General features: G+C 44.8%; 1 protein-coding gene and 1 long non-coding RNA gene across 5 annotated transcripts in view; one reads left to right on the forward strand and one right to left on the reverse strand.

The window, feature by feature from the left end:
• LOC310679763 overlaps positions 1–7,371 on the forward strand; it is a 149,031-nt gene extending 141,660 nt beyond the window's left edge. Inside the window, exons 8-9 of the long non-coding RNA XR_014512508.1 lie at positions 2,257–2,387; positions 3,357–7,371. This is a non-coding gene — a long non-coding RNA (uncharacterized lncRNA). The remainder of the gene's footprint in view (positions 1–2,256; positions 2,388–3,356) is intronic.
• NR5A2 (nuclear receptor subfamily 5 group A member 2) overlaps positions 1–27,028 on the reverse strand; it is a 119,693-nt gene that overhangs the window by 78,092 nt on the left and 14,573 nt on the right. Inside the window, exons 1-4 of one of the 4 annotated variants that reach the window (XM_083445341.1) lie at positions 24,932–26,023; positions 19,311–19,429; positions 17,430–17,571; positions 11,246–11,895 (exon numbers count right to left, since the gene is read on the reverse strand). In XM_083445341.1, coding sequence (XP_083301467.1) covers positions 11,246–11,895; positions 17,430–17,571; positions 19,311–19,429; positions 24,932–25,013 — 993 coding nt within the window. In that variant the 5' untranslated portion in view covers positions 25,014–26,023. Of the gene's footprint in view, positions 1–11,245; positions 11,896–17,429; positions 17,572–19,310; positions 19,430–20,016; positions 20,747–24,675; positions 24,786–24,931; positions 26,024–27,028 lie in introns of those variants that run through there. The other 3 variants (XM_083445343.1, XM_083445344.1, XM_083445342.1) reach the window with 3 other exon arrangements.

Here is a 27,028-nt window from a genome sequence, read left to right on the forward strand (position 1 = left end):
GTGAAAATAGCATTGTAAAATCAGAGCAAAGCAAGAGATCTGCTCCCTACGCCCAACAATGCGTAGGCAGGTAAGAACCAGGAAGTGAGATGGAAGGTGAGGTTTTCCTCCTGTCTATTTGGCTGGTCCAATAAATTCTTGCCCACAATAAAATGTATAAAAAGCTGTGGCAGGTAACCTGAGTTTGGTTCCAACTTGAAATCCGATTAGCCCATTCTAAAGTATAGTGCTTAATGTTGCCCCAGAGCAGTTCTGAGTGTGACAACAATCATACTGAGCCACCCAGTGCTGACTGTGGAATTGTGTCAATAATATGGCAATGTTGTATTGCTATTACATGAGTGTCTCTGGCAGATACTCAATGACAAATATTTAGGAACGGGTTGCAAGACAGTTCAAACCAAATTAAGTCTCACTGGATTGCATCTGTTGTTTGAAAAAACTGTAGAGATTTGGTATAGATGTAACATCAGCCCCCCATGGTTTGCAAATCAGGAGTCAGCCTTAGAGATGAAGTCTTCTATCTCTGCCATCCCTAAAGAAAATTCTTCCCTTGTCAACAATAACCAAGGTTTAGAATGACTTGCACACCAACATTAACCATGGTTCATTTGTAAACCAGAATTTGAAGTTATGGTTTGAAGTACATTTTCAGACTATAGTCATGAGAAAACATTGTTAGCTTTAACTACGTACAACTGCATACTGGTTAATGCTGAACAGGTAAGATGCAGAAATTTGCTGTGGAGAAAGGAGGAGGAGATTGTATATATTTCCCAAAGCTGGAACCTGATTTGCAAATGGTGGTTTGAGGGAAGCCGGCATTATATCTTTACCAGATTACCTTCACATGCTCTTTCAGAGTTATTTTGCCAATGTCTAGGTACTGCATTTATTTATTCTGTTCTTACCACAAATGAAAACAAAGTGAAGCAGGGAAACTGGCTGTCTAAAGGAAATCGTTTAATGAAACTACCGTTTACTGTTAACAATATGCCTTGAGATGATGTCTAATGTTATAAAGGTTTCTGGAAACCCAATGAACCCTTGAAAAGGAATGATGTGGCAGTTAAAAAAAAATCTTATATATTGAAGATCAATTTCTTCTGTGTTTTGACAAAAGCATTTCAAGCATCCTATACTAAACATTTCTAAAAAGTAATGTTAATTATGTGGCTGATGATACCTTAAAACCATAAAATAAATATTACTGAAATAAAAATGCCTTTTTTTAAAAAAAGGAATAGATCCAACTATTGGTTTTGTGGCTTAACAATGATTTTACTCGGACTACAACTTTGTAATTATCCCTAAATCTTCTTTAAGCTTCATGTTTATTTCTGAGACATAATTATGTTGAAGAGCCAAACAGATATTATATTCATGGGAACAAACAAAGTCAGCTACATACAATCTTGTTTTAAAATCTGATTGGCAACTGAATTTAAGTCAAATTAAACACAATGCTTAATGTCCAAACACTTTTGTTGAACTAACTTATGTGTAAGCATAATGATTTGATAATGAGAAATTACAGAAGAATTATACGATTGCATGAGAATTATATCTAGAACTTTTATCATGGATCATATTATGTTCCATCGCTAAATATATTAGGGAGTTTCTGGAAAAAGATTTTTTTTAAAAAACCTCTAAAAGCATTTTAGCAAAGTGTATGCATATCTTTAATACTGCTCATGATACCTGGAATAAGATTGGCTATTTTGTTCTGGCCAAACATTTTAATGGAATTTGTTTTTAAAAAACAAAACAAACTTTATGTTATGAAAATACTGGACATGACGTTGCCACAGTTAAATCATTTTTCTAAAAAAATCCAGTTGATTTATCCTCATGCTCAAAATCTCTTCAACTGGAATAATTCGGATTGAAACACATTTAACTCTGGCTATATTCTGATATTTCACAATACTTCTGAGAACAGAGAAAGTCATATGCAAACATATTGGCGAATTTGGCAAAACAGATGCTAAATTTTAATGAAACCTAAGCTACCTGTGCACAGCATATTAAGGTCTGTTCCCATGTAATCGTTTTCCCTTAAAAAGAGCTTTACACCTAGCAGAAGAAATCCAAGCCCTTTTTTGACATGTTCCCCCCTCGTGCCCCCACCGTTGCATTCTTCTCCATCCACAAACAATTTCCGTTGGGAAAAGTGCCACGTAATATTGACAGTGACAACAAATTGTATAGCCTGGTGAACATCTGTTTCCGACTCCCTCACTGATACTGCAGGTTGGCTACTTAGGAGTGAGTTCGTCTTCCCAAGCTGTCCAGCCACAAAGGAACTGGAAACTGCTGGTACGGAATGGACAGGCTTTATTATTGGAACACAGGAAGACTTTATCACCCTGCTGGGATGGTCCGTATCTTCTTTTTTTTTAATAGATTGGAAGCTAGGTTTATGTTTGAAACAATATTCCGATGGGTAAATGTGTGCTAATAGAAGAGAGAAAACACACACCCTTCTTCGACGTGTCCTTCAAATACATAACTAACTTGGATACAAACTTATGCAGCGTAAACATCATTTTGTATTAGGCTGTCAGTGACAAAAACTGTTAGAAAATCTATTCCTTCTAAGTGTGTGGGGACTGGGGGCTTCGATTGGTCAGGAAGGAGGGAAAGGAATTTGGCATATATATACAGCGGTACCTCGGGTTACATACGCTTCAGGTTAAATACGCTTCAGGTTACAGACTCCGCTAACCCAGAAATATTACCTCAGGTTAAGAAATTTGCTTAAGGATGAGAACAGAGATCACATGGCGGCGCGGCAGCAGCGGGAGGCCCCATTAGCTAAAGTGGTGCTTCAGGTTAAGAACAGTTTCAGGTTAAGAACAGACCTCCGGAACGAATTAAGTACTTAACCCGAGGTACTACTGTACTCGGAGGCTTACTACAAGCAGGCCCTGCAACTAAATGATTTGGTGTGGAATGCTGCTGTTCATGATTGTAGCATCTCTACTCCATCCCTCCTCCACGGTTTTCCTTCTTTTGCTCCAACAGTCAATCAGCATTCCCTCGCAAATGAGCATGCTCAAATCTCACTGGGCTGTTTTTAGGAGTCCTTCCTCCCTTAGGCTCCCTGCCCCACCCCAGATCATTTGTACTTCCGCAAACCTTCCAGGAGGGAGACCCCTTTGGCCACCAATACCTTCCTCTTGAGTGTAGTTTATATAGCCTTTTTGGCTATATAAACTACTTGCAGGTGGCTGGACTAAATGACCCTTGTGGTCCCTTCCAACTTTACCCTTCTATGATTCTATGGCCCTCACAGCCTGGACATCAGAAATAGAGGGGATGTTTGCATCACATTTGTTTCTTTACAGAAGAAGGATGACAGCAGATGGTGCTGAATGGGACGACGAGGTAGTTAAAGGAGGCGCACAGTACCAAAAGCAACAATACTTGGCAGAGATTTTTCTCTATTTTACACCACTGACTGTGAACACTCAGATGTGCAACGTAAATGCTCACTGTCACTATAAATATAGAGTCGCCTGTACAAGCCTGCAGCCCAAACCGATCACAGCCAGCAACAGAATGAAGATAGATGTTCCCATCGCGTCCAGCGACACCCCAGTAGGCTGATATTTCCTCTGTTTAGCAAACAGGCCTGTTAAGGAATTTCCTTGGCAAACAGACAACATGGAAACATCCTTCATCCCCATAGAATACATGAGCCAGCAAAAACCATTTCCTATGCTATGGCAACAATATCTGCGTAAGGTTAAACAAGACATTTCATACCATCCCTTACTCAGGCCACCGTATCTATTTCTGGACCTCTTCTTTTGTTCAACCTTTGCTAATAATAGTGACCCAGCTTAGGTGGTATTTATAGTCGTTAAAGACTTGTGGCTTGACTTTTCAGAACACTTTATTCATGTATATTTCCTGTGTTTATTGTTACCCTAGTTGGGTCTCTCTTTTTTTTAATCATTAAACGTACTCCATCCAAGATTTTTATTTAGTAACACATTTTCAAAGAAACTTTTCCTTCACCAAATGAGCAAGCCAGATTTAGCTGGAAGCAGATCACTTCTCTCCTAGGTAGTTTGACTCTCCGTGTGTTTATTTTGAAGTAAGCCTCACTGTGTTCAGCCGGACTTGCTCCTTGACACAGAAGCATAGGATTGCTGCCTTCATGTCAATGAAGAAAGCTTTTAGTATCTTTCCAGTTGCTAGGAGCAACATTGAAAACACACTGAAGTAAATAAAAGTTTTGCTAAAAGCATGTCTGTCCATCTGGCCAAACATGTTTTCCTACTAAATTTACCTACTCAACCTTTCGTTTCCTTGACACAAATGCTACATTATTCTGCTTTTGCTATTCTGGGATAGGGAAATCTGTATGTCTGTCTCTCACCATCACCTCTGGATGCTACTGGACTACAATAGCAGCCAGGATGGGTAATAGCTTTGCTGTCTTAATGGTACAATCCTACTGTTTATTACACTGTGGCAATAAAAGGGGGGGGGGAATGTGGTCCTAGCAATAATGACACCAGAACCATGTTGTGACAAGGAATGTGAGGTGGTTACAGATGACCACCCACCACAGTGGTAACTATTCAGCAGGATGAAACACACTACCCCATGCAGCAGATTTTGGGATACCATTAGGTAAATGGAACCCTGACCATTAGGTCCAGTCGTGACCGACTCTGGGGTTGCAGCGCTCATCTCGCTTTATTGGCCAAGGGAGCCGGCATACAGCATCCGGGTCATGTGGCCAGCATGACACAGCCGCTTCTGGCGAACCAGAGCAGTGCACGGAAATGCCATTTACCTTCTCGCTGGAGCGGTACCTATTTATCTACTTGCACTTTGATGTGCTTTCGAACTGCTAGTTTGGCAGGAGCAGGGACCGAGCAATGGGAGCTCACCCCGTTGCGGGGATTCGAACCGCCAACCTTCTGATCGGCAAGTCCTAGGCTCTGTGGTTTAACCCACAGCGCCACCCGCGTCCATGGGATACCATTAAAGGGCAACAAAATGCTGATTATTTTGGATATTAAGATACATTTAGCATCATAGAACGCCAATATGGATGTTGCCTCAAGACACCTGAGTGTCTAGGGCTGCTTCTGGAGGCAACATACTGGATTATACTTCCAACCACTTGCGAAGTTAGTCGCACATAATACTCTACCAAGAGGTGGGAGAAATTTTGTTGCTCCTCCGCTTCCCCTTCACCCTGGTAGGTTGACAATGTGGTGCCAGAAAGCATCTCTTGGTGTCACCGATTTGGCCTCAGTGACAGAGCATCTATCTTGCAGGCAGAAGGTCCCAGTTTCAGCTAGATGAACCAATGCCTGACTTGGCACAAGACAGCTTTCTATGCTCCTACATCCCATTTTCTGAGAGGGCTGTGGATTGCCTGGCAGCTGTGGGTACACTGAGTTCTATGATGGAAGGGAGGTGGATGTAAAATAAATAAATTTGCTACAGAAGTATCTATTTGCCATCTGCTTTTGCTTTATAGCCAAACTTGAATTAGAAGCTCTTAGCCACTTAATACAAGAAATTAAGATAAGCACCTTTTTGACTTGCGCTGTAAGGTGCTATGTACACAGGCTTCACTGTTTGTTTATTTCAAACATTCGTTACCTGCTCTTCAGCTACGGCTTCCAGAGCATCTTCCACACAAAACAGAAAAATGCAATAAAACCATGTACAAACAGACCACAGCAGGCTGTAAAAACCCAGCATTCAAAGCAAAACCATTTTAAAGTCCTAAAAGGCCTGAACAAATCTCTCACCTGGCACCACATAAACAAATAGAATTGTACAAATGAATACAGTCATGACGACAACTCTATATATGTGGATTGGATCCAGACTTACAGTCCAATTCTAAGCAGTAAGTCCTCCCAAGTTCAGTGAGGCTTATACTGTGATAAATGGGGTTAGGATTAAAAGGTAAAGGTAAAGAACCCCTGGAAGGTTAAGTCAGGTCAAAGGCAACTATGGGGTTGTGGCGCTCATCTCGCTTCAGGCTGAGGGAGCCGGAGTTTGTCCACAGACAAGCTTTCCAGGTCATGTGGTCAGCATGACTAAACGACTTCTGGCACAACAGAACACTGTGACCGAAACCAGAGCGCATGGTAACGCCTTTTAACTTCCCACCACAGCAGTACCTATTTATCTACTTGCACTGGTATGCTTTCGAACTGCTAGGTTATTATTATCAGCCACTTCCCAACATTCTGTTATTTTGTCAACTCTTGTATGCATAAGAAACAGGCATCAGGGCCTGTTTAATAACTGCAATGCAATTATTATGTATGTCAGACATGGAGAACTTTTGGCTCTCCAGATGGTGCTGAATTAGAGCTCCTATCATCCCCGGCCACTGGCCATGCTTGCCGTGGGACTGATGTACACAGATTACTTTCCGTGCTCCAAAAGCATTATATAACACATTACAATTGCTCCCTTTTTTGGGAGCCAGGTGGCATTCTTCAGCAAGACAGCTTTAGCTCAGGGGCTCCTAATTTTGCTTCAGTACAATATACACATGGCATTCATGTTCTTTTATGAATTCCTTTATAACCTTTGAAAGACCATGTCTTCCACATAATAAAGCGGTGTACTTTTAGGCACAAATAATAACAAAGAGTTCTGTAGATCAGATCAGTTGATCAAGGGGTTGAACTAGATGAGATCTAAGGTCCTTTCCAGCTAAAATGCTGTGATTTTATGAAAGCTCTGTTGAGACCAGGGTTCATTATCCAACGGTGTCCAGCCAAATGCTCCTGTGAAAGTTTACAAGGGTGGTGTGGAAGGGAACAGTCACACCCTCTTGTTCCCTGCATCTGTTAGACAGGAGTAGATTCCCCCTAGACATGGAGGTTCTGTTTAAGAAGCAGCTCTAAACTAACGAACACCACACATCCACATTGCTAAGTGTTTCAATGCCCAGTAATATTTTATTGCTTTGTTTATTTATGGTATGTACAACTCACTTTTCAACCACAATGTGGTCACGGTAGGGAGAGGCAAAAAATAAGGGCGCAATCCTGCAGTAACTTTTCCTGCACGAGTCTCTTTGAAATGAAGGAGGGCTATCCAGACGAACATTTTTCTGGTTTCTCACCCAAAATTTGTTATATCTTTCTCAAGTCCTCTAGCATATAGCGTGAGATAAAACAACGACCAGAGTGCATGCTACAACTTGATGGCGATTCTTTCATTGTTTGCACTAAATAAATTGTATGCTATGAGTTCCCGAGCAAAACAGACTTGGGCACAACACATCCAGCATCTGCACACTCATGAAAATATGCAAGTTAAACATTCACAGAACCATGTGTGTTTAAGGTTGGCTGAAATCATGGGAATTCCCCCAATAAAACTTTTGAGACCAAACTAGGAGTGAAAATATACTCTGAGTGTGTGTTCTTATGGAGTGGAAATGGCACCATGAATGCCATTTCTAGCAGCTTGGAATAATCCAAAGGTTTGCAAAAGTGCAACAAACAAACAGACAAACAAACAAACAAACAAACCACCCCTAGGTTTTTTTTTAAAGGGCACCTCCCAATGCACACACAAATAGTCCATTGAGGACTGAGAATAATCACTGTGTGTGGAATGTTTAGTGTTTGCTGGAGGAGGTAGCATGAGAAAAAGGGGGATGGAATGGAGTAATGTAAAAAGGGCATATCTGACTGGCTGGCATCCTGAATAAGACCTCTATACTTGAGTTTTACCAAACTGAGGGAGGCAGTGGAAGACAGGAGTGCCTGGCGTGCTCTGGTCCATGGGGTCACAAAGAGTCGGACACGACTAAACAACAACTCTGTAAATATTTGTTACATATGTCCCTTATTCACTTATAAAGAGTTTTCTTCCCCTTAAGTACTCTAAGCAGCACACATAGGGTTCATAGACAATCAACCATTTTAGGACTGATTAAGTCCAAAGCCAGCTTGGCTGCAGCACTGCCTTAGGAACGCTTCTAAAATGTGCAGCCCTCCATGCTTTTGCTTCATTTTCTCATTGGCCTCCCATCTGGTAGCAGTAACAGAATGAGCAGTCTTGGTGCAGTATGGGAAAAGCCTTTTCTAAACAAGGGGAAATTCTACGACAGCAATTCCAGAGGAACGCTCAATTTCCTTCCCATAACCACAGAGGCCTTATCGATAACCACCGTATTGTATAGGTTGAGGGACCAACATTTTCCCCAGCGGCAGCTGCATATTCAGGAACGGACAGCATGCTGTGAAGTGGCAGAAATGAATCCCTGTGACTTTACTATCTCAAGAGCAACGCACAGAAGAATCCCTTCATGCAAACGAGTTGCCCATGGATGAGCTTCCTCATTTTGTGATGGTAAGGAAAACTGTGGAAAATAAGGGGAAACAGAAAAAGCCTGTATATAGAGACTATAAAGAGAGGAGATGGAACTGAAAGAGCAAAGGTTAATGGCTGGCCTACACGTGATGCAGAATGTGCAGACTGAGGTGGCATCACTCTGGATTGAATCAGCTGAAGTTGTAAGCGGAAGGATCATGGGCCTTGAGTGAGTAAGAAAATAAACAAACCTCTTTATGCAGAGTAAACTAGTATATCAGAGGGCAAAGCTAATTTACTACATGCAAGCAAGGAACATTTGTGTATGAGTGTGGGGGACATTTTGTATGTGCACTCTGAACAATGTGATTCTCCCTGGACAGAGATAGCTTTGCCTCAGTTACCCATGCTCTGGCAACATCCAGGTTAGACTAGAGCTCTTGCAGAACTGCCTGTTTCACATGTGAAAACATATGTGCTTTAAGATACTAAAGGGCCTTCTGCAGTTGCCTGCTGTATGAGAGGGCATTCTCAGCAGTGGCGCCCCAATTATGGAATGCTCTCCCTGCTGCCTTCTTCTCCCTTTGGTGCCAGGAGAGCCCTTTCTAGCTTATCAGCCTCTTGCACACAATTTCAGTCCTTCTAGTTATTTTTACCTGTCTATTAAGACGTTGATGTCTCTTAGCTTAGATTTGCACTATATATGCAAATCTAAACTAAAAGACATCAACGTCTTAATAAGGAAATCAGCCCTGAGTTCTCACTGGAAGGACAGATCGTGAAGCTGAGGCTCCAATACTTTGGCCACCTCATGAGAAGAGAAGACTCCCTGGAAAAGACCCTGATGTTGGGAAAGATGGAGGGTACAAGGAGAAGGGGACAACAGAGGACGAGATGGTTGGACAGTGTTCTCGAAGATACAAACATGAGTTTGACCAAACTGCGGGAGGCAGTGGAAGACAGGAGGGCCTGGCGTGCTCTGGTCCATGGGGTCACAAAGAGTTGGACACGACTAAAGAACAACAACATGTCTTAATAGTTTTTCATCTACTTTGGAAATAAATAAAATACTAAATGTGTCACCAAACACAAAAAACATCCCATGCCCTTTTAAAATGTGTTGGAGGTGGTTATTGTGTTGTTGTTTTTGTTTTTATTATGTACTTTGTGGTTTTATATTCTGATTTTATCCTGTGAACCACCCTGAGACCTGCTGGTATAGGGCGGTATAGAAATTCAAGAATTAATAATAATAATAATTCTGCATCTGTGTAGAACAGCTCTCAGGAGCAGGAATGCTGTGCAAGAAAACTACATATCAGCAATAAGCAGCAACGACTGCAAGATAAATGCGAACTCATGAGATCAGCCAAGGCCGGCCACAATCCTGCTGCTCTTTCCCGTCCTCCCCCTTGAAATGTGACATACTCCTCAGTAACACTTGGGAATGGAAGACTTTTGAATCAGAGTGAGTCCCCTGCTCCTAGTCCTTTTCCCTAGGGCAGGCTGTGCTATATGTGAACAATATCTGGCAGAAACATTTTCCAGCTTCCACTGAAAGTCTCTCAGAAAGAACATTCCACAACTTCTCAGGACACCTGCTTCCACAGGGGAGCGACTGTTGTTTATTGTTGTTTTCTAATGCTCAAAAGAAAGCTGCTTGCCTAGTGTTTAACCTCCATTGTTCCTAGTCCTGTCCTCAGTGAATTGCAAAAATGCCCCCCAAACCCCCTTTCTGGTCTCCTTCAAAACTGCCATCAGCACATCTCACATTATTCCTTCCTTTCTAGGGTTCTGCACTGATTACACTCCTTCTCAGCCAACTGCTGACCACTTCATTAGCTGACCACTTCAGTTCTGTCACTGACTTCTTATTCTTATTCTTTTTGCTTATCTATGGGCAGGAACTTGAATAGACCTTTTTCTCTGACACTCAAGGAATGTAACTCTGATGGCCTTTACACACTAGCAGTTGTGTGTGTGTTTGTTTAGTTTTTTTGCACAGTAAATGCACATTTGATACTTGCAAAGCACAGGGTCCTCCCCAGTCCTGAAAACATTGCATTCTGGAGTGCTCAAAAGCACAGCATGTCTTCCTCAGATAGCACCCCCATTGTTATTTTGATATCTACAAGTTGTTGGCGCATTTTGCTGAGAGGCTCCTGGAATCTATGCCAACCAGAATAATATTCATTTTATCAGAACTCTACAGAGCCACAGAAACTGAGGCATTTTGGTTCTTTTTGCAACATGTTTATATGTATCCTGCCCTACCCAGGAGTTACTGTGCCCAGTGACTCCCCCATACTTGTTCCATCTGGTCTTATGAATGATTGGCATTAGCTCAAGTGACTGGTTTATACTTTTCTTTCAGCAAGCTTGAAGCCATTCATAGCCATTCATTGCTCAAAACAAACCCTGGGATTCGTAGATACCTTTCTCTCAGTCCTGCGTCTGCTAAGATATCTTACCAGTGGTCTGACATTTTCCTATTTCTCTATTATCACTAGCCCTCTCCCCACAAAACCCCCCATTATCCCCCTGCTGTTTCCGAGGCGCATGCAAATATGCCAGAGGCCTTCAAAGGGAAAGCATCTTCTATCTCCCACAGCAAACATTCTCTTCCACAAGTGTCGTACTAGACAGCTGTAGACTCTGCAAGTAGCCCTGCTTAGACAGACACTCCAGCTCACCAGAATCTTCTGCTTAAAAAATGTTGATCTGGAAATCTGCAGAATAGAGGTCTGACTTTTTTTTTTATACCTTCTGCTGAAAGGATGAGCAGAACAGCTCCACGCTCACAGTTTATACAGTGCCATTTGACCAAAGAGTAGCGAGTGAATGTAAGTCACGCCAAGCAAAACGGCAAACCATATTTCTATTTCATTGTCATGCAATAGAAAACAAGTGTGTAGCGTACCTTAAGTTCTCTGAAGAAGATGCTACTCCTGGCCCACTCGACGATCGAGAAGAGGGTTTGGTCAGCCATTTTGCACATAAGCCCAAAGGTATTGAGCTTTTCGTGTTTGCTTCGGTTGGCTTGCTCCTGCTGCAAGTAGGCCATGATCTTCGCCTGGACCTGTGGCTCGTCTGGCTCACACTTCAAGAGTTCCAGTATCAGGTGAGGAATACTTGCTGGCGAGCTTGTCTGATGATAACCATCCATGTAAGAGTAGCCCATAATCGACTCAGGGGAGCTAGTGTAAGGATCGGGGTACTCAGACTTGATAGCACGGCTCGGAAAGTGACCGTAGGCCTGGTAGCCTTGCAGGCTGCCATGTGGCGGCATTGTCATGCTAATGGGAGAGGTGACGAAGGGGCTTCTGTCATAGTCTGTGGGAGGCAAGGCTGTATGGTTCAGAGGTAGGCCCTTGGAGGCAGAATGGATATTCTGGATCGCAGAGGATATTGTTAGGTCAGTGGGCATTGCTTGAATCACCTGAGTCATGGCTTCCAACTTGAGTCCATTTGCTCGGATGAGAGCTTTCTTCTGCTGCTTCAGTGCCCTGTCCCTCTTGTACATTGGTCCAAACTTGTTTCGACCCCCACGCATCCGGTCAGCTCTCACGGCTGTTGAAAGTGGAGGGGGAAAAATGACGGGCGTTAAATTATGACTGTGAAGTAAACAACAGTATTCAAATTAACTAAGCAATATGGATCTTTTTAGACTATAAATGCCTTGGGAGCAGAGGACCATCCCCTCAAAGGACCATCTTTGTCACTAGAAATACAGGTTGTCTCCTTGGCATGGAGCATCTTCTACCAGCTTCTGCTGTAGCACCAACTGTGAACTTACCTGAACGGAAGTATCTGGGTCTCAGTGATCCATGTAACCTCCAGGTTAGGCCACTGCAGTGCTTTGTACATGGGATTGCTTTTGAAGGCAGTTCGGAAACTGCATTTAGTCCACATTACAGTGGTGAAGCTGTTAACTCTGACCGGATGTTCTGATCACATTAAATCTGTGATCCACCAACTACACTGGCTTTCAGATTGTTTGTGGGTTCAATTCAGAAGTGCTGTGTTTGTTTGTTTTTTACTTTCCAAGCCCTTCACAGCTTGGCTCTGACATCTAAAAAGCTGTTTGTCTCCACATACTAATATTTTCAACAGAGGCTCTTCTTCAGGTTTCTCCACCTATCTTAATAACATTTTGGGGCCAGGTTGAAACCTTTTTGTTATCCAAAGCTTACTAATCCTGTGTACATTAGTGTTGGGTTGATTTATTCTGCTGATTGCTTTAATGCTGCTGTTTTATTCTGTGGTGTTTTAATGTTTTCCTTTCAATTTGCTTCAATTCTAACTTTTGGTAAGCTGCCCTAGGAATCTGCAATTTAAAAAAAATCTCCGTCAGCCCATAGAGAGGATCCAATTTTGAGGCACTTACCGTATTTTTTGCTCTATAAGACTCACTTTTTCCCTCCTAAAAAGTAAGGTGAAATGCGTGTGCGTCTTATGGAGCGAATGCAGGCTGCGCAGCTATCCCAGAACAGCAAGAGGGATTGTTGCTTTCACTGTGCAGTGTTCCCTCTTGCTGTTCTGGCTTCTGAGATTCAGAATTTTTTCTTTCTTGTTTTCCTCCTCCAAAAACTAGGTGCGTCTTATGGTCTGGTGCGTCTTATAGAGCAAAAAATACGGTAACTAAATTCTCAAAGCCTTTGGGTTCCATGCTGTTTGAAATGTTTGTGGGGTGAGTGAGGGAATAACAGCTATAATACAGTTAACAGTATTTTGTTTGGGTTTAGCCATTCTAAGAACACTTTTGACTCTCCCTGCACCCCTAGCTTCTGGAGATGCTTCTCCAGGTAGGCTATTTATGTCCAAATAGTCGGGTGTCACCCACCCCAGAGATGAGCTGATCCTGCAATTGCTGAAGCCATTCAGCTTGTAACAGAATTTGGATGGGAAAGAAGTCAAGGAAACCCAGTCCAACAGTTGCCTTGGGGAACATAGCGGTGGTCTCTGCCGCAGCATATTTTGAAAGCAGCAGCGAGAGGGTCTCACCATCCCTGCCCTTCCCAATGGCAATTAGATAGCAAGAAAGGCCTCTGACAGCTTGGTGACATGCTGAGATGGCTGGAGGTTACGTTCCTAAGCTTTTATCTTAAGGATTAGTGGTCCATTAAAAATGTATTAGAAGTCCTAGGTACACAGAGGACTATACATTATCATAAAGGCGTTAACAATTAATGATTCCAGCCTAAACTGTAATTTATGAACTAGAATTTAAGTCCATGTATCACAATCAAGGAAACGTGTATATAAATGTCACAGACATTTACAATTATGAGCGCATGCATTTCTTCTTCCCGTTTTGCTGATGACAAAAGGGAAGTTGGATTATGATACAAGAGCAGAAGGGGGGCAAGGTAGTTTTTTAAAAACATTAAAATAATAAAGCATCAACTGTCTCTGACTGCAGGCAACTAAAACCGCATCCCTGATTTGGAAGGTTTATTAACTGGCTGCAATGGTGTGCCATTTTTATACAAATTGTTCCAATGTGCTGCGACATGCGACACCATTGGCCAGGTTCTGATTGCTGTACTTTTGTAAGATCAGAAGCACTGATCCTGCCCGGGAACAAGGCTCTCCCTGTGTATGCATGTGTGTGTTTTCAGGGGTACCACAGGTAAGCTGCACAGTGCCAACTGAACTATGTAGCAATGTGATAGGCATATATGTAAAGGGAAGATTTGATGGGGAGTTGACATCCAAGCCTATGCACAACATTTTGGGTGAGCGCAGGGAGTTTTCAGGCTTCCATCCCTGCTCTGGCTTTTTGTGGCTCCTAAAAACAGTAATATTGAAGGTGGAGGGCCTCCCAAGAAACATTCAATAGAGAGGCTACAGCCAGAACAAAAAAATGGGATGTTTCCCCATATATACACGGAAATGCTTTGTGCACAGGCATAATAGGATTGCAGCCATTATTTTTAACACCATTCTAGTGGTGTCAAAGAATTCCAAATGTCTGCTGATATTAAAATAGACGAATGGTTACATTTAAAAAAAAAATTCTAGCCAGTACTAAAAATACTATTATTTATTAATTTAGAAACCACCTTTTTGCACTTGCATCAAACAATTTACATGCATGCCATAAAAGAGCCGAACACAGTTTTTTTCAAAAAAGGAAACGCTCACACCACAATATAGGTTCACAAGCAAAATGAACACCTACGGCAGAGACTTTTTCACCAAGCTGAAAAAAACTTGTTGAGACAATGTTTTCATTTGTTTCTGGAAAGTACGGACAGTGGGTGCCTGTTGTCTCCCAGGGGCACATGCTAAGGTTACCAGATTTTTTTTTCAATGAATCCGGGGACACTTTTCAACTTCAATGAATTTGGTATGGGGGCTGATTTGTAAATCCGGGGACTGTCCCTGGGAAACGGGGACATCTGGTAACCTTAGCATAATCACCGAAACCCCACCAAGTAACCATAGTTGTTGTTTTGACATTATTCCCTCAGGAGGTATTCCCTCATAGTACTGTTATGGGAGGGGAATATTTTAGGAGACAATTGGCAGTGTGGTGCTTCATCCTGTCCCTGACATCTGATTCTCCTTTGCAAATCCATTAAATACCGTATTTTTTGCTCTATAAGACTCACTTTTTCTCTCCTAAAAAGTAAGGGGAAATGTGTGTGCGTCTTATGGAGCGAATGCAGGCTGTGAAGCTATCCCAGAAGCCAGAACAGCAAGAGGGATCGCTGCTTTCGCTACGCAGTGATCCCTCTTGCTGTTCTGGCTTCTGAGATTCAGAATATTTTTTTTCTTGTTTTCCTCCTCCAAAAACTAGGTGCGTGTTGTGGTCTGGTGCGTCTTATAGAGCGAAAAATACGGTACTTCTCTCTCCAGCTGAGCTGAGAAACAGGATTCAAGTCTACCTGGGGAGATGTGGGGGGGGGGAGGAGCAAAGGAGGATTTGATAGGGGATGGCTTGGGCAGCCTTTCTTCCTGTCCACCTATTGCTCCTCTGTTAATGTTATATCTTGCAAAATGCAGATTCTGAGCATGTATTCGGCAAGATTACTTCTATTACCTCTACTACGTTATATTCCGTGGACCATATTCTGCATTCCCCTAGACTGCAACCAACATAGGCTTAACTGCCTGTTATGCAGAAGTATTCTGGAACAAGTGGTTTGTGGACTACACTTTGTAAGCGGTACGTTGGGACATATTGGAAATCTGTGTGCACGGAAATAAGGCTGACTACTAATGGAAGGAAGTTTGCTTATTACTTGTGTTTAAGTGAGTAACTGATGAATCGTTCTATTAATTATTTTTAAATCAAATACCATATTGTGAAAGCACCAAAGGTGCCTTTCTGTGGTATTGAAGAAAGTGTAGGATACCATACAGTTTAGCAGTCAAAAGGTACCCCTCAGTTTAAGCATGACAAATATTTCACATTCATGCTGGAACCAAAATAGCTTCAAAAATAAACAAGTCTGCCTCAACTGTCCGACCCACTGATTAAAATTAGTCACCACAAATTAATAAACTCTTAGGTTACTAATGCCAGTTAAAGTTTAGAAGTATTAAAATGCAGTAATTATGCCTAGCCAATTTTTAAAACCTTGGCAAAATCATGTACAGTAAAATCTCATGCAAGTCCCATTCTCCATGTACATGCAGTGCAATCATGTACATGTCTGTCTACTCAGAAGTAAATTCCACTGAGTTTAATCGTGCTTTTCCCCAGGTAGGATTGCAGGCTAAGGATGTCCAGGATTTTGCCGTTAAAAAGCTGTGAAATGGAACACTGAATACATTCTACATTCAGAATCAACCTTGAAATCAGTTGCAAATAAAATAAAATTCTAGCAATCATATATCTAAATTATAATACATAGGGCCAGAGTTTTCTGCCATTTTGAATCCCATTTCTTGATATTTGAAACACTGCAAACCAATAAAAATTTCATATAGCATTTGCTTCAAATTAGCAATCGCTATGACCTGAGACATAACCAAGTAGATCATCATAAAATTATAATAAAATATGGCAAAAGTGTTAGCATCCCAATATCCATTGTTAAACTTATTACTGAATTTCTTTTTGGGTCCAAACTAGATACCTTATAAAGTGCCATCACAACTTTGAGACAGCAACATCCATGGCCACTTAAAAGAAGAAGAACCCCAAATCTCTGTTTAAGCTAACATTTGGTTCTGAAGTAAAATGAATTTTCCAGACATTTGAATGGTAATTTGCTATGAGTAAAAGAATGCAGCATGATGCAGTTCTTATCTTGCATTTGTGACTTGTTAAAATAGATATGAACTCAAACTTACTAGTAATTTAGAAAGGGGAAGAGACAGCTGTCTTTCCTAATGTTGAATCCTATCATTTCAGTGAACTATTAAAATATACTATAGTTGTATAGCATACAACTATACTAGGAAAATCTTAAATCCAATCCAAAATATTTTATACTTCCTCACATTTATTGACTTCTATTGCAAAGCAAAGTAAGACAAAAGTAGGGTCCCTTTCTATTGAATGCTAGTCATACTTTCAATGATTATTTAGTTAATGATTCGCTCAGTTGCACAACCTGTCCATGCAAGGAATTCCATTGATAACTAAGAATGACCAATTGTGCAGGAGAAAAATGCCCAGTATACGAGACCTCTAATGATGTGTTTTTAAAACTATGGCTAGAAATCTTGCTGTGGGAACTGTTAACAAACTCCCCCTAAATAATTTATGATATCTACTCTCATTTAATTCTGTTTGCTTAAACGAATGAATGTTATTTGTTCTTGTATTTACTGTTAGCTTGAATACTCAAACATTCTTATGGTCTGCTGTAACTGTAAAGTTGTATGTACTTACGAGTTGCCATTTCTAATGCACACATTTAAACCACCTTCCCAGCACAATAGCTGATGTACATATGTAATAGGGGAATCCTTTAAAAACAAAAGTTGCATGCAGGGAGCCACAAGCATCAATAGTTGTGATCAGCCATAAAGACATGAATCTTGGAATAGTCCAGAATGACAGAAATGCAGCAACTGTAAATATGCAGCAGAGCAGTTACATATTATATGTTTTACAAATATGCAGAAACAACTCTTTGCCTTACCTTCCAACTTCATCCCGACACTTAGACATTTTTGAAACCGACAGTAAGGGCAGCGCTTCCTTTGAGTTTTGTCAATCTGGCAGCTTTGATTTTCTATGCATGTGTACCTTTTATTGTTCTGGACCGTTCGCTTAAAGAACCCCTGTAAAAGAGATACAAAACGTTCACCTGTTTTGCATGGACAGGTGGGGTGCTGGGGTTTATGTCGTATTCCGAAAACCTTCACCAAACTCACTTCTCTATCGTCATTATGCCAATTGAGCACTTACGAAGCAGCAGGCTTGATTCCATATTTCTTCATGTCGTCTCTTCGAGGAAACTCACTTAGGCCACAGACAGAAGTTTTCTGGGGCTAGTCTGCATTCGTATTGATTTATAACAGACTTCAGTGAGCCTTCCTTACTGTATCCCTAGCAATCCTCCACAGTTTGCCGAAAAAGTCTTATACTGTAATGTTATGGTATGAATTAAAATTATGTTTGAATTGGCATTTTTGAGTGTTTTGATGCAGAATTTTAAAACGCCTGTTCACCCAGTACAAGAGAGATGAGTTGTCTGCACCCATCTCTCCCACAAAGCTTTGGGCTTAACCCCTCATCTCTCAGCTTCCACTGAGGCAAAGCCTAACTACTTGCAAAATACATTTCCTTCTATCCGTTACCTTCACTGATGCCTTCCTTGTCTCCCCTGGTTTATTATTCTTGCCCTTCTTGCCCACTTCTCCCTGTTTTCCAGCTGTATAAATTTAGAGTGTAAGCTTACTGGGGCAGAGACCTTCCGTTGGGACTATATAAACTACAACGGCTACTAATGAGGGAAAAAAGTCATGTGCTATACAATGATTAGGTATTCTAATAATTAGGATCATTTACAGTAATATGGGGAAAAATACATGTTGGGCATTTAAGCTGCAATCCTATGCACACTTTCTTGAGTGTGGTTGCAATCTGTAGGACTTTGTTCTCAGCAGACATGCATAGGACTGTACCGTTAATCCCTGAAGTTAGTGGGACAGTTCTTCATGTTATAGTCCCAAAATTACATGTGTCTATCAGCCAGCAAAATTACTGTAAGCTATATTGCTTTGTACAGGGATACAGGAACTAAACAGTCTTAAGTTCCATATTACTAGAACATTTCCTTCTCAGAATATGATTCTTTTACCACCGCCTTTTACAGCTGTCCAGTTATTTATTTCAGATCAAATTATGTGGTTGACTTTTATAGCTGGCTTCATGGGATCAGCCTATAATTCTGAACCCTATGCACATAGTAGGTATTAAAAATGAAATACACATGCAAAAATATTCATCGTGATATATGAGGGTTTTTTTTTTAAAAAAAAACCATTTAATTGATTTCCACTTGATCACCCTCCAAATGAATACTGACATAAAATATTGTTTGTGTCTGTGTGTAAGCATAAAAAGTATGACAACAGAAATTTACATTTTCATCCTGAAAGATTAAAAACTTGAAACTATTGCCTTCAATACTGCAGCCCTGAAATTTATCAAGAACAAGATACAGGAACAATAATACTCAATGTATATAAATCAACTAAAATCAATATTGAGGACAGCTGGGAACGAAAGCTCCTCTACAACTACATCACTTCACGACAACCAAATATTTAAAGGCAGTAAATATAGCCACACTGTATACAGAACACCCTATTGAGTTCTTCTTACTGTTGACTAAAAAAGGGAGATATTTCCTGCTCTTCACAAAACTTCTTCCAAAAAGAAACTTTACTTATATTCACAATATTCTGCCGTCCCCATCAAAACAAACAGAAATAGCAATTACCAAGCCTTTTCTTGATAAAGTTATCAATCCCCTTCCCTTCCCATAAAAAAGAAGGGAAAAAATGTACGAAACCTTGCAGCTTTCACAGGTAAGGAGTCCATAGTGATAGCCAGAGACTTTATCTCCACACACTGGACACAGTTCTTCAAGATCTTCATCATACGAGTAATTCACCATTTTAAATTGAGACACTGGAAAATAAAGAAAATAACACCCCATGAGAATGTATTCAAATGTGCCCATCATCTCAACTTACATCCATTATTACTTTTGAGACTAGGAAACAATTCCTGGACATTCATCCTATTTAAACAGCCAAAGTCATAAAGTTTTTTTTAAAAAAATCAATCAATAAATAATCAACAGCAACACCAAACATTTTAATTAGTGACCAATAACTTTTCTTCCTATATTTCATTTAGGAGAATTAAGTCTGCCAAGCCACCCACAGACAGTACTTTGCTCAGTTTACCTTCCCCAGTCCAACAACCTCATCCCCAAAATCATTTGACTTCAAGCTGGATCCTAGGCATGTTTACTTGCGAGTAAGTCCCATTAAGCCCAAAGCAGCTCACTTGCAAGTTCACTGGGCAGTAGCCTTAGGCTTTCTTCAACTTACTATTAGGAGATTCCCTGCCCCCACCCCAAATAAAAAAATAATGTGCATTTCATCTGAAAAACGTAAAACAGCAAAAGTCCCCATATTTTTAATGAGAAAGAAGCTTTTGTTTCGTTCCCCGAAGTTCTGTGTTGCAGCAGCCAACTTTTTAATATTTACCTAACCTCCAATTCAGCTGTAAAAGCCAATTGCTCCGAGTTGAAAATCAATTTCTTAAACAGTACCAAAAATGAAAAATGGGAACTATGAAATCTTATTCCGCTAAAACTTGTCTAAATCCGTTCGTCGGACCAGAAGTTCTTCTTTTCTGCCTAATTCGACCTGAGCAAGGCAAACTCCTCCAGCTTTTGAAAGGGTCCGATCCCGCTGCGCGCCGAGTTGTTAGCTTCCAAACTCTTGCAAAGGCTGGCAACTAAAATAAGGAATAAAGTTCTTCAACAGGCAGGCCCGCCCCCCTTCTTCGGATCTTCTTGCTCGGTGGGCCAAGAGAAAGACTTTCAAGGAAATGCTCCGATCCTCAGAGGAAAACTCAAAGAGGAAAACTCAGCGCGTTGGGGCGAGAGGCTCACCGAGTGAGCCAAACTCCTGCAAAGGGCTGGAGAGAACGGGCGAGCGTCCCACCGGCTCAGGGAGAAAAAAAAGATGCCTGCAACACGAACAGGAAGATCTGTCGGTCTCCTGAGTCTTTATCCCTCGCCCCCCACAAAGCACTCCCTGGGTGTCTTGAAGGAAACTCTTTGCCTGTAGGAGCAGAAACCCCAAAGAAAAGGCTGGAGCGAGGTGATGCTGCGGGTGGGAGGCTACAGGGGCTGGGACGTCGCGAAGGTGGGTGGGGTGGTAGGAAAGCGATGCATCTACCCCACCCCAACCCCCAAAAAGAGCCCAGTCAGCAGATCGACTCTAAACAGAACCCCTGATCCCCTCTGTTGACGCCGCTGTGCGCGCCTTGCGCCTCTGCTCGCTGCGCTCTCTTTGGCGCAGCAGCTGGAGGCGGATCAGAGTCCCAGGAAGGTGTTTGAATAAATGATAGATGCACGGACGGGAGACGGAAGCAGGGCTGACTGGAAGGAAGATTCAAAGAGGGTTGATCTTTTTTTATTATTATTATTATTAGATGATCGAGTCAAGCCGAGCGATTCAAGGCGTTCCTTACAACTTTTCGCAATGTACACGGGCATGAACTGGGTCTGGCGAGCGTGGCGCGCGGGAAAGCGCAGGGCCTTTGGAGAAGGAGACTTCTCCAGCAGGGAAAAGCTTGGTCAGAGTAGAAGCGAAGCAGCCCCGGTTCCCTCTCCACCGCTCCGCCAGCCTCTTCGGTGATCAGACGGTGGGAAGGGAAATTAACAAGGCGAGGAGAGAGAGAACAAGGGAGGAGGAGGCGGAGAGAGAGCTCAGGAGCTCTCCGGGCGACTTCAGGGCCTGCGGCCTGAGGGAAAGCGGGGCCGCCGGCTGCCTGTTCCAGAAAGAAAAAGGGCACATGCACAAACCTGGAAGCGCCACACTGATCCTCATTCAAACGCATTCCCGGGAAGGTGCAAAAGGGAGAGTCCTTAAAAAAATGACAGCCTTGTTTTGCTTTGTTGGTTTTTGTTTTACTGAATTCTGGGACTGGATTGGGGTCTTTCTAACGAGGTGACAGCCCCACCTTTACACACGCACACCTCTCCTAGCCCCACACTTTTGCAGTTGAGTTCCTGCGTGTTCTAAAAACACTTAGAAAGTGTTGCGCAGCCCCAAAATTGTGCATTCACCGAGAAGAGGGGAAAAATAACTTAATAAAGCAGTTTTCTAACTTCTGCACTTTCGGCAGCTCTATGCTGTGTTCTGCACACACGCATACAACCCCCCGTTCACATAATGCTACAGCTACATCGCTTTGGTGGTGATATGGGATGGAGAGATGCGGGCCTTAGCCTGCTGTAAGTAGAAAGGGCCTACTTGGAAATGAAAAACAAACAAGGCCACGAGGGGTTTGCTTCCTTGACCTGTCCTGCGTGGCAGCTCCGGAGGGAGGCACAGTCATGTCTGGCAACTTCCTAGCTCAGAAGGTAGTCCCACTGCATAAGTGGGGGTAAACAGGCAGAGAGTTTCAGGGTTCATTTCCCATCCTACCCCCAGTTTGCGCTTCTCACATCTCAAAGTTCTGCTTTCCCTGGGACTCTCGTCGCTTCCTCCCTCCTGCCAGCGTCAACTCTTGGAACGACCCAGGTCCCATTTAAGTCGAAATAAATGCCGCCCCCCCGAAATCTCTGGGAATCGAGTTTGCAGAGGCGAAGGAGATCCCCACTGGCATCACCCAAAGTTTCGCCGACTGCCAGGCGCGTGAACAAGCTTTCCCAACTAATGCAATTGCAGTACTTGGTAAAGTAATTCCAGATAACATGATGTGCTTAGGAGCCGCAAGCCTGTGTCTGTGGGGTTTGACAACCGCCAGCTTTGAACAACGTTAACTTGGAGGACCTGGTTTTAAAAGAACCCAACTCCCTGTAAGTCAAAGCAGTGCCCTTAAGATCGCAGCCTGGCGCTTCCCGTCCTCAAGCGTGTTCAGCTGGAAGGAAATTCCATGGAAAACAATTGACTGGTCAGTCTGCAACCCTAGATACTAGGGAAGAAGCCCCCCACCAATGGGGGGGGGGTCAATGGGACTAATTTCTGGCTAGGCATGGAGATGGCTGCGGTGTAGACAGTGCAATCCTGACCATGTTTACTCGGAAACAAATGCTCCTATGGAGTTCAATGCCCCCCTAGTGCTTAGGATTGCAGGCTTCGCAACCTCTAAAATATTACTCTCCTCCTAGACATCCTCTGGGAGGTTTGTTCAAGTGGTTCTCAAAACCGATCTGTGAAGTCACTAAGATATACTTGTGGCAGTAATTTTTATTCCGTTTGTGTAACCAGTGAACCCACCCACCCACCAATGAGCCCCCCAGGCGCATGGAGAACAGGCATCTGCACTGGGACAAGCCTGTACTAGTACCCCAGAGGACCCCCCCCCCAATCCTCACTCCACTTTCCCCTCCCCCACTTGACTGAAGAGGATGCTAGATATAGAGCAGCTGTTAAGTCTTATTGGGAAAACATAGGAGACCTCTACACCCAACTATTTCCCCCTCCCCCCCCCAAAAATAACCTCTCCTGCCTCCCTGATCCCTCTTTTATCTCCCCAGCTCTGAAGACACCCACACTGGCAACTCTATTCGTAAAGCCTCCCCCCTCCAGACCCAGCCGACCCTTTCAGAAACTTGAAGCCCTCTTGCCTTCCGAGAAGCGCCAAGCGCTCCCAAACTCTGTTGAGCCTCCGGCGCTGAATTGCAGCCGGGTAGGACGCTGAACCAAACGGTTCCCGCGCGCTCCTCCTCGGTGGGTCCGTGCTTCCAATCTGGCACCACTACGCGCCAACAACGTGGAAAGAAAACCTCGTTTTTAGCCCAGCAGCAGGCACGGTCCGAAGTCACCGGCACGGACGGGTCGTGGGGGAAAAAAGACCCTCGGATCGGTCGCCTCATTGCAGAAGGGCACTCCGGTTCCTGCTGCTGGGAGTTTGCTAGGGAGGAAAAGCCCCTCAGGAAACAAGGCTCTAGAGATAGGAAACAGCTCTCCGCTGCAATCCTGCACCCCGCTCTCTCCGGGAATCGCAGCCCACTGGGATCTATAGGAGCTGGAATGAGATGAGCAGGCTAGAATAAATGAGCTCCCTTCTGACCACCAGGCTGACCTTGTCAGTTTCAAGTTCAGCCAGAGACTAAAGCAGCAAAAAGGAGAATCCGCTGGTCCCCTTCTCCCTGTACACGTCTCCTCTGATCCTGGGCAGGGGCGGGCGGGGGGTCTCTACCACCTTGGTTCCCCATTGAAAGGTCTCCCAGCCCTCTTAACTGGCTGCCTCACTGAAAGGCTGTATGTACGATGCTGCCTCCTCCTGATTCTGTCATTAGCGCGGCTCACCCTCTGCTACGGAAAAGTGTATGCGTGTACTCGTGTTTTTAAAAAAACTTCCCATCGTTATCCCCAGAACCTGTCCAGATACTCCCCCTAAGCTGAAGAACCAACCGCACACGTGTTTCACTTTTTTTACTTGCAAAGCAAAAAGACTTCTTCCCAAGTTTAAGGACCTCACTTTTTGTTGCTGGTGTCCAAGAAAGGCAGAAGCGTCCCGTGATTTCCGGGTAGAGGTTTACAAATTCCCGCCTGCCTTCCAGTCTCTCCCCCCGCCCCGGCCCCAGGGCAACGCCGTAAACCATACCAAAACCGGCCGTTCGTTTTATTGTGTCAACTTCTGCGTTTGGCGAATTCAAGCTTTTGGACCCAAAACTATGCTGGGAGCGGGTGTGTGTGTGTGGGGGGGGGGAGGTCAGAGAAAGAAGGAAAGTTTCCGCGCGGATTGTGCCTGACGAGGATCCCCGTGTTACTTGAAAGCCAGCATCCCAACAAAAGTTGATCCCATTCTTTTCCATCAGAAACTCTTTAAACGCCCTCCGCTTTAAATGTTACTCCGCAACTTTCAAATTCGCTGCGGGACCCTCGCTCGCCACCCGGTGCGGTGCTCACTTGCTGGGGAGCAGGGCCCCGCAAGGGCGCGAGACTTGCTTCCGAGTAAAACGCGCGTGCGCTCGGGCAACCCGCTGGCCACCAGCTGCCCTACCAATTCTCACTGGGGCCTGCCCGGTGCCCTCTTGCTCCATCCAAAGACGGTGTGCGTGTCCCTGCTAGCCAGCCAGCCAGCCAGCCGGGCAGCGTTTACTTGGGAATAAGTGCCCAGCTTCCCAGGTCCGACCCGACTCTCCGAACGGTTTCCACCCGAGAGAAAAAAAGTGCGCTCACCCTCGCCTGCGAAGCGCGCGCCGGAGCAGCACTACTCGGCCGGGCGTGGACTTCGGTGTCCACTCTGCTTGGGAACCAAAGCGCTCCAAAACCCGCCAAGCCTTGAAGTTGCCGGAGGGGAGGAGACTGCAGGGAGCCCTCCCGGCGCGGAGGGGGAGAGGAGGCGCTCGGTTCGGTTTCCGAGCGCCGGCTTCTTTGCTCGCCCGCTTTCCTGCCCGGGCAGCGCACCCACCCGCTCGCTCGCCTCGGCGCTTACCTTGCATGTTTTCCGGCATCTGCCCACGCTCCCCATTCGCCCGGGCGAGTCCCAGGGCTTCCGTCTCCACTTTGGGCAGCATGACAAAGCGGCAGCCGCGGGCCGGTCGGGGCGGCGCTGCCTGCGCGTCCGTGGCACGGCGGCACCGGGACGCGGTTGCGGCGGCACCGGAGCGCGGAGAGGAGGAGACGGCTGCGGCGGCTGCGGCGGCTGCTCTCGGCTGCGCTCCTCTCCTCCTGCTCGCTGCCGGACGCCGAGCCGGGTGGGCTGGAGCCTGCGCGCACTGCGAGCGCCCCGATCCCCCGCTCGGGAATGAGGCGCCCGCGCTGCCTTGCTCGGGGTCGGGCTTGGGACGGGGGGAGGGAGGGAAGGCGAGGGGGCGGGAAGGTCAACCTGCTCAGCGGAGTCCCGTCCCCCCCACACGCTCGCACGGTCCACCTCTCCCCCCTCCTAAAAACAACAACACCTCCTCTCCGCGCGCTGGGGGAGAGTCGCCAACTTCCAAGTCTCCCTACTCCGGAGTCACTTAGATTCCGAGGAGCCGCCCAACTCCACTTTGTACCGAGGAAAGAGGCTTTTCCCAGCGGAGGAAAGGGAAGGAGGGGGGAGGGCTGGCGTGTGAATGTGAGCGTTTGGGTGTAACTGGGGGGGGGGGAGGAAACGGGGGCAGACGCTGCCGGTTCAGCCAATGAGGAAGAAGCCCAGACAGTTCTTCCGACCCCCTCTCCCACTCCTCTTTTGCATCCTCCTCCTCCTATTCCACCACCACCACCCCGGTAAGGTTGACATTCATGCTCCTTCCTGCGGTGGGGGCTGGGGGGAAGGGATTAAGGCCTGACACATTTGATCACTGTGATTCCGAGTTGCTCTTTTCCATTGTAAAGAAAGAAACGTCCCGGAGGCTGCAATTCCGCTTCCCTGCTTCTTCCCCGGGCCTGTCAGATAACTCATCTGTTTGGCTAATGTTCTTGCTCCGGGCTTTGCGATCTCCCGAGGCAGCTATGGTGGCGCTCACTTCGTCCAGCGCAGCGGGACTGACTTCCGAGTAAACAGGCACAGGCGGCCGTGCGCCAGGCACTTCTGGGGAAGGCGATGCCCTGGTGCCAGGGCCAGAGGAGACCTGGGCGCGCGGGGGATCAGGATGCGACCCTCCTTGCTGTGTAACCCACCTCCAGGGGACCAGGTGGGAAAGGGGAAGCAAGAGGAGGCGCTTAGGACAGAAACGTATTGTGCCGTGATTGAAAGGCTTTTACCCTGGGGTAAATGCCACGAGATACAGGCGCTTATGGCAGCGTGTTTGTAGCTGTTCTTGACTTTGCCTGCTTCATTCTGTACGAAACCCCGAGACTTTGCGCTCTGTCTCAGAGCTCGCAGACCCAGAGCTCGCGCTCCCTCCGCGCGCCCCGCTTATGAGTTGCAACTCTTTTGCGCGTGGTAGCTCGAGATCCCAGAGGGCGCCGTCACCGTTATGTCCCCTGAGATGCTGCGAAGTAATCTTAAAGGTTTTGCAAATCGATCCCCCCCCCCCCACTGCTTACGTTTCCCTGAATTAGACCGGGGAGATGGGTCCTTGCCCTTCTCACTACTGCCGCCCTGTCACAAATATTAAGACGAACGCTTAACAAAACAATAAACGAATAGGGCCAAAATGAAGCACGTTTACTGCCCGCGAAAGAGATCTTAAGCACGTGGTTATTAAGGCTTCCATCCGAGGGATTTAAGCGTGCTTAAGTTGAGGTGGATCGGGCGCGCGCCTCGCGCCTTCATAAACAACAACAACAACAACCCCAAGGCGAACTCGGAACTGAGCCACGCCAAGGCATCTCTTCGAATCCTCCAAATCACCAGCGAACACGATGTTTTAAGTGACACGTTTCCCAGCCGGGTTTGTGAGCGCGTTAACTGCGCTTTCATTTTGGTGAACAGGATCCTCCACTCTCTCAGCCCGTTTGGGGGGAGGGTGCTGCGCCCCGATCCGCATCTGGTAGGACTGGCAATGGCTATTGTTTTCTCAACTGTATTAATCAAGATTTCACCTGCTGTTTCCTGCTCGGTGGCAAGCTGGAGAAACAACAGCTCAGAACTAACATACTGGGA

This window comes from Podarcis tiliguerta (genome assembly GCF_965153285.1).
Source record: "Podarcis tiliguerta genome assembly, chromosome: 6".
NCBI lineage: Eukaryota > Metazoa > Chordata > Lepidosauria > Squamata > Lacertidae > Podarcis > Podarcis tiliguerta.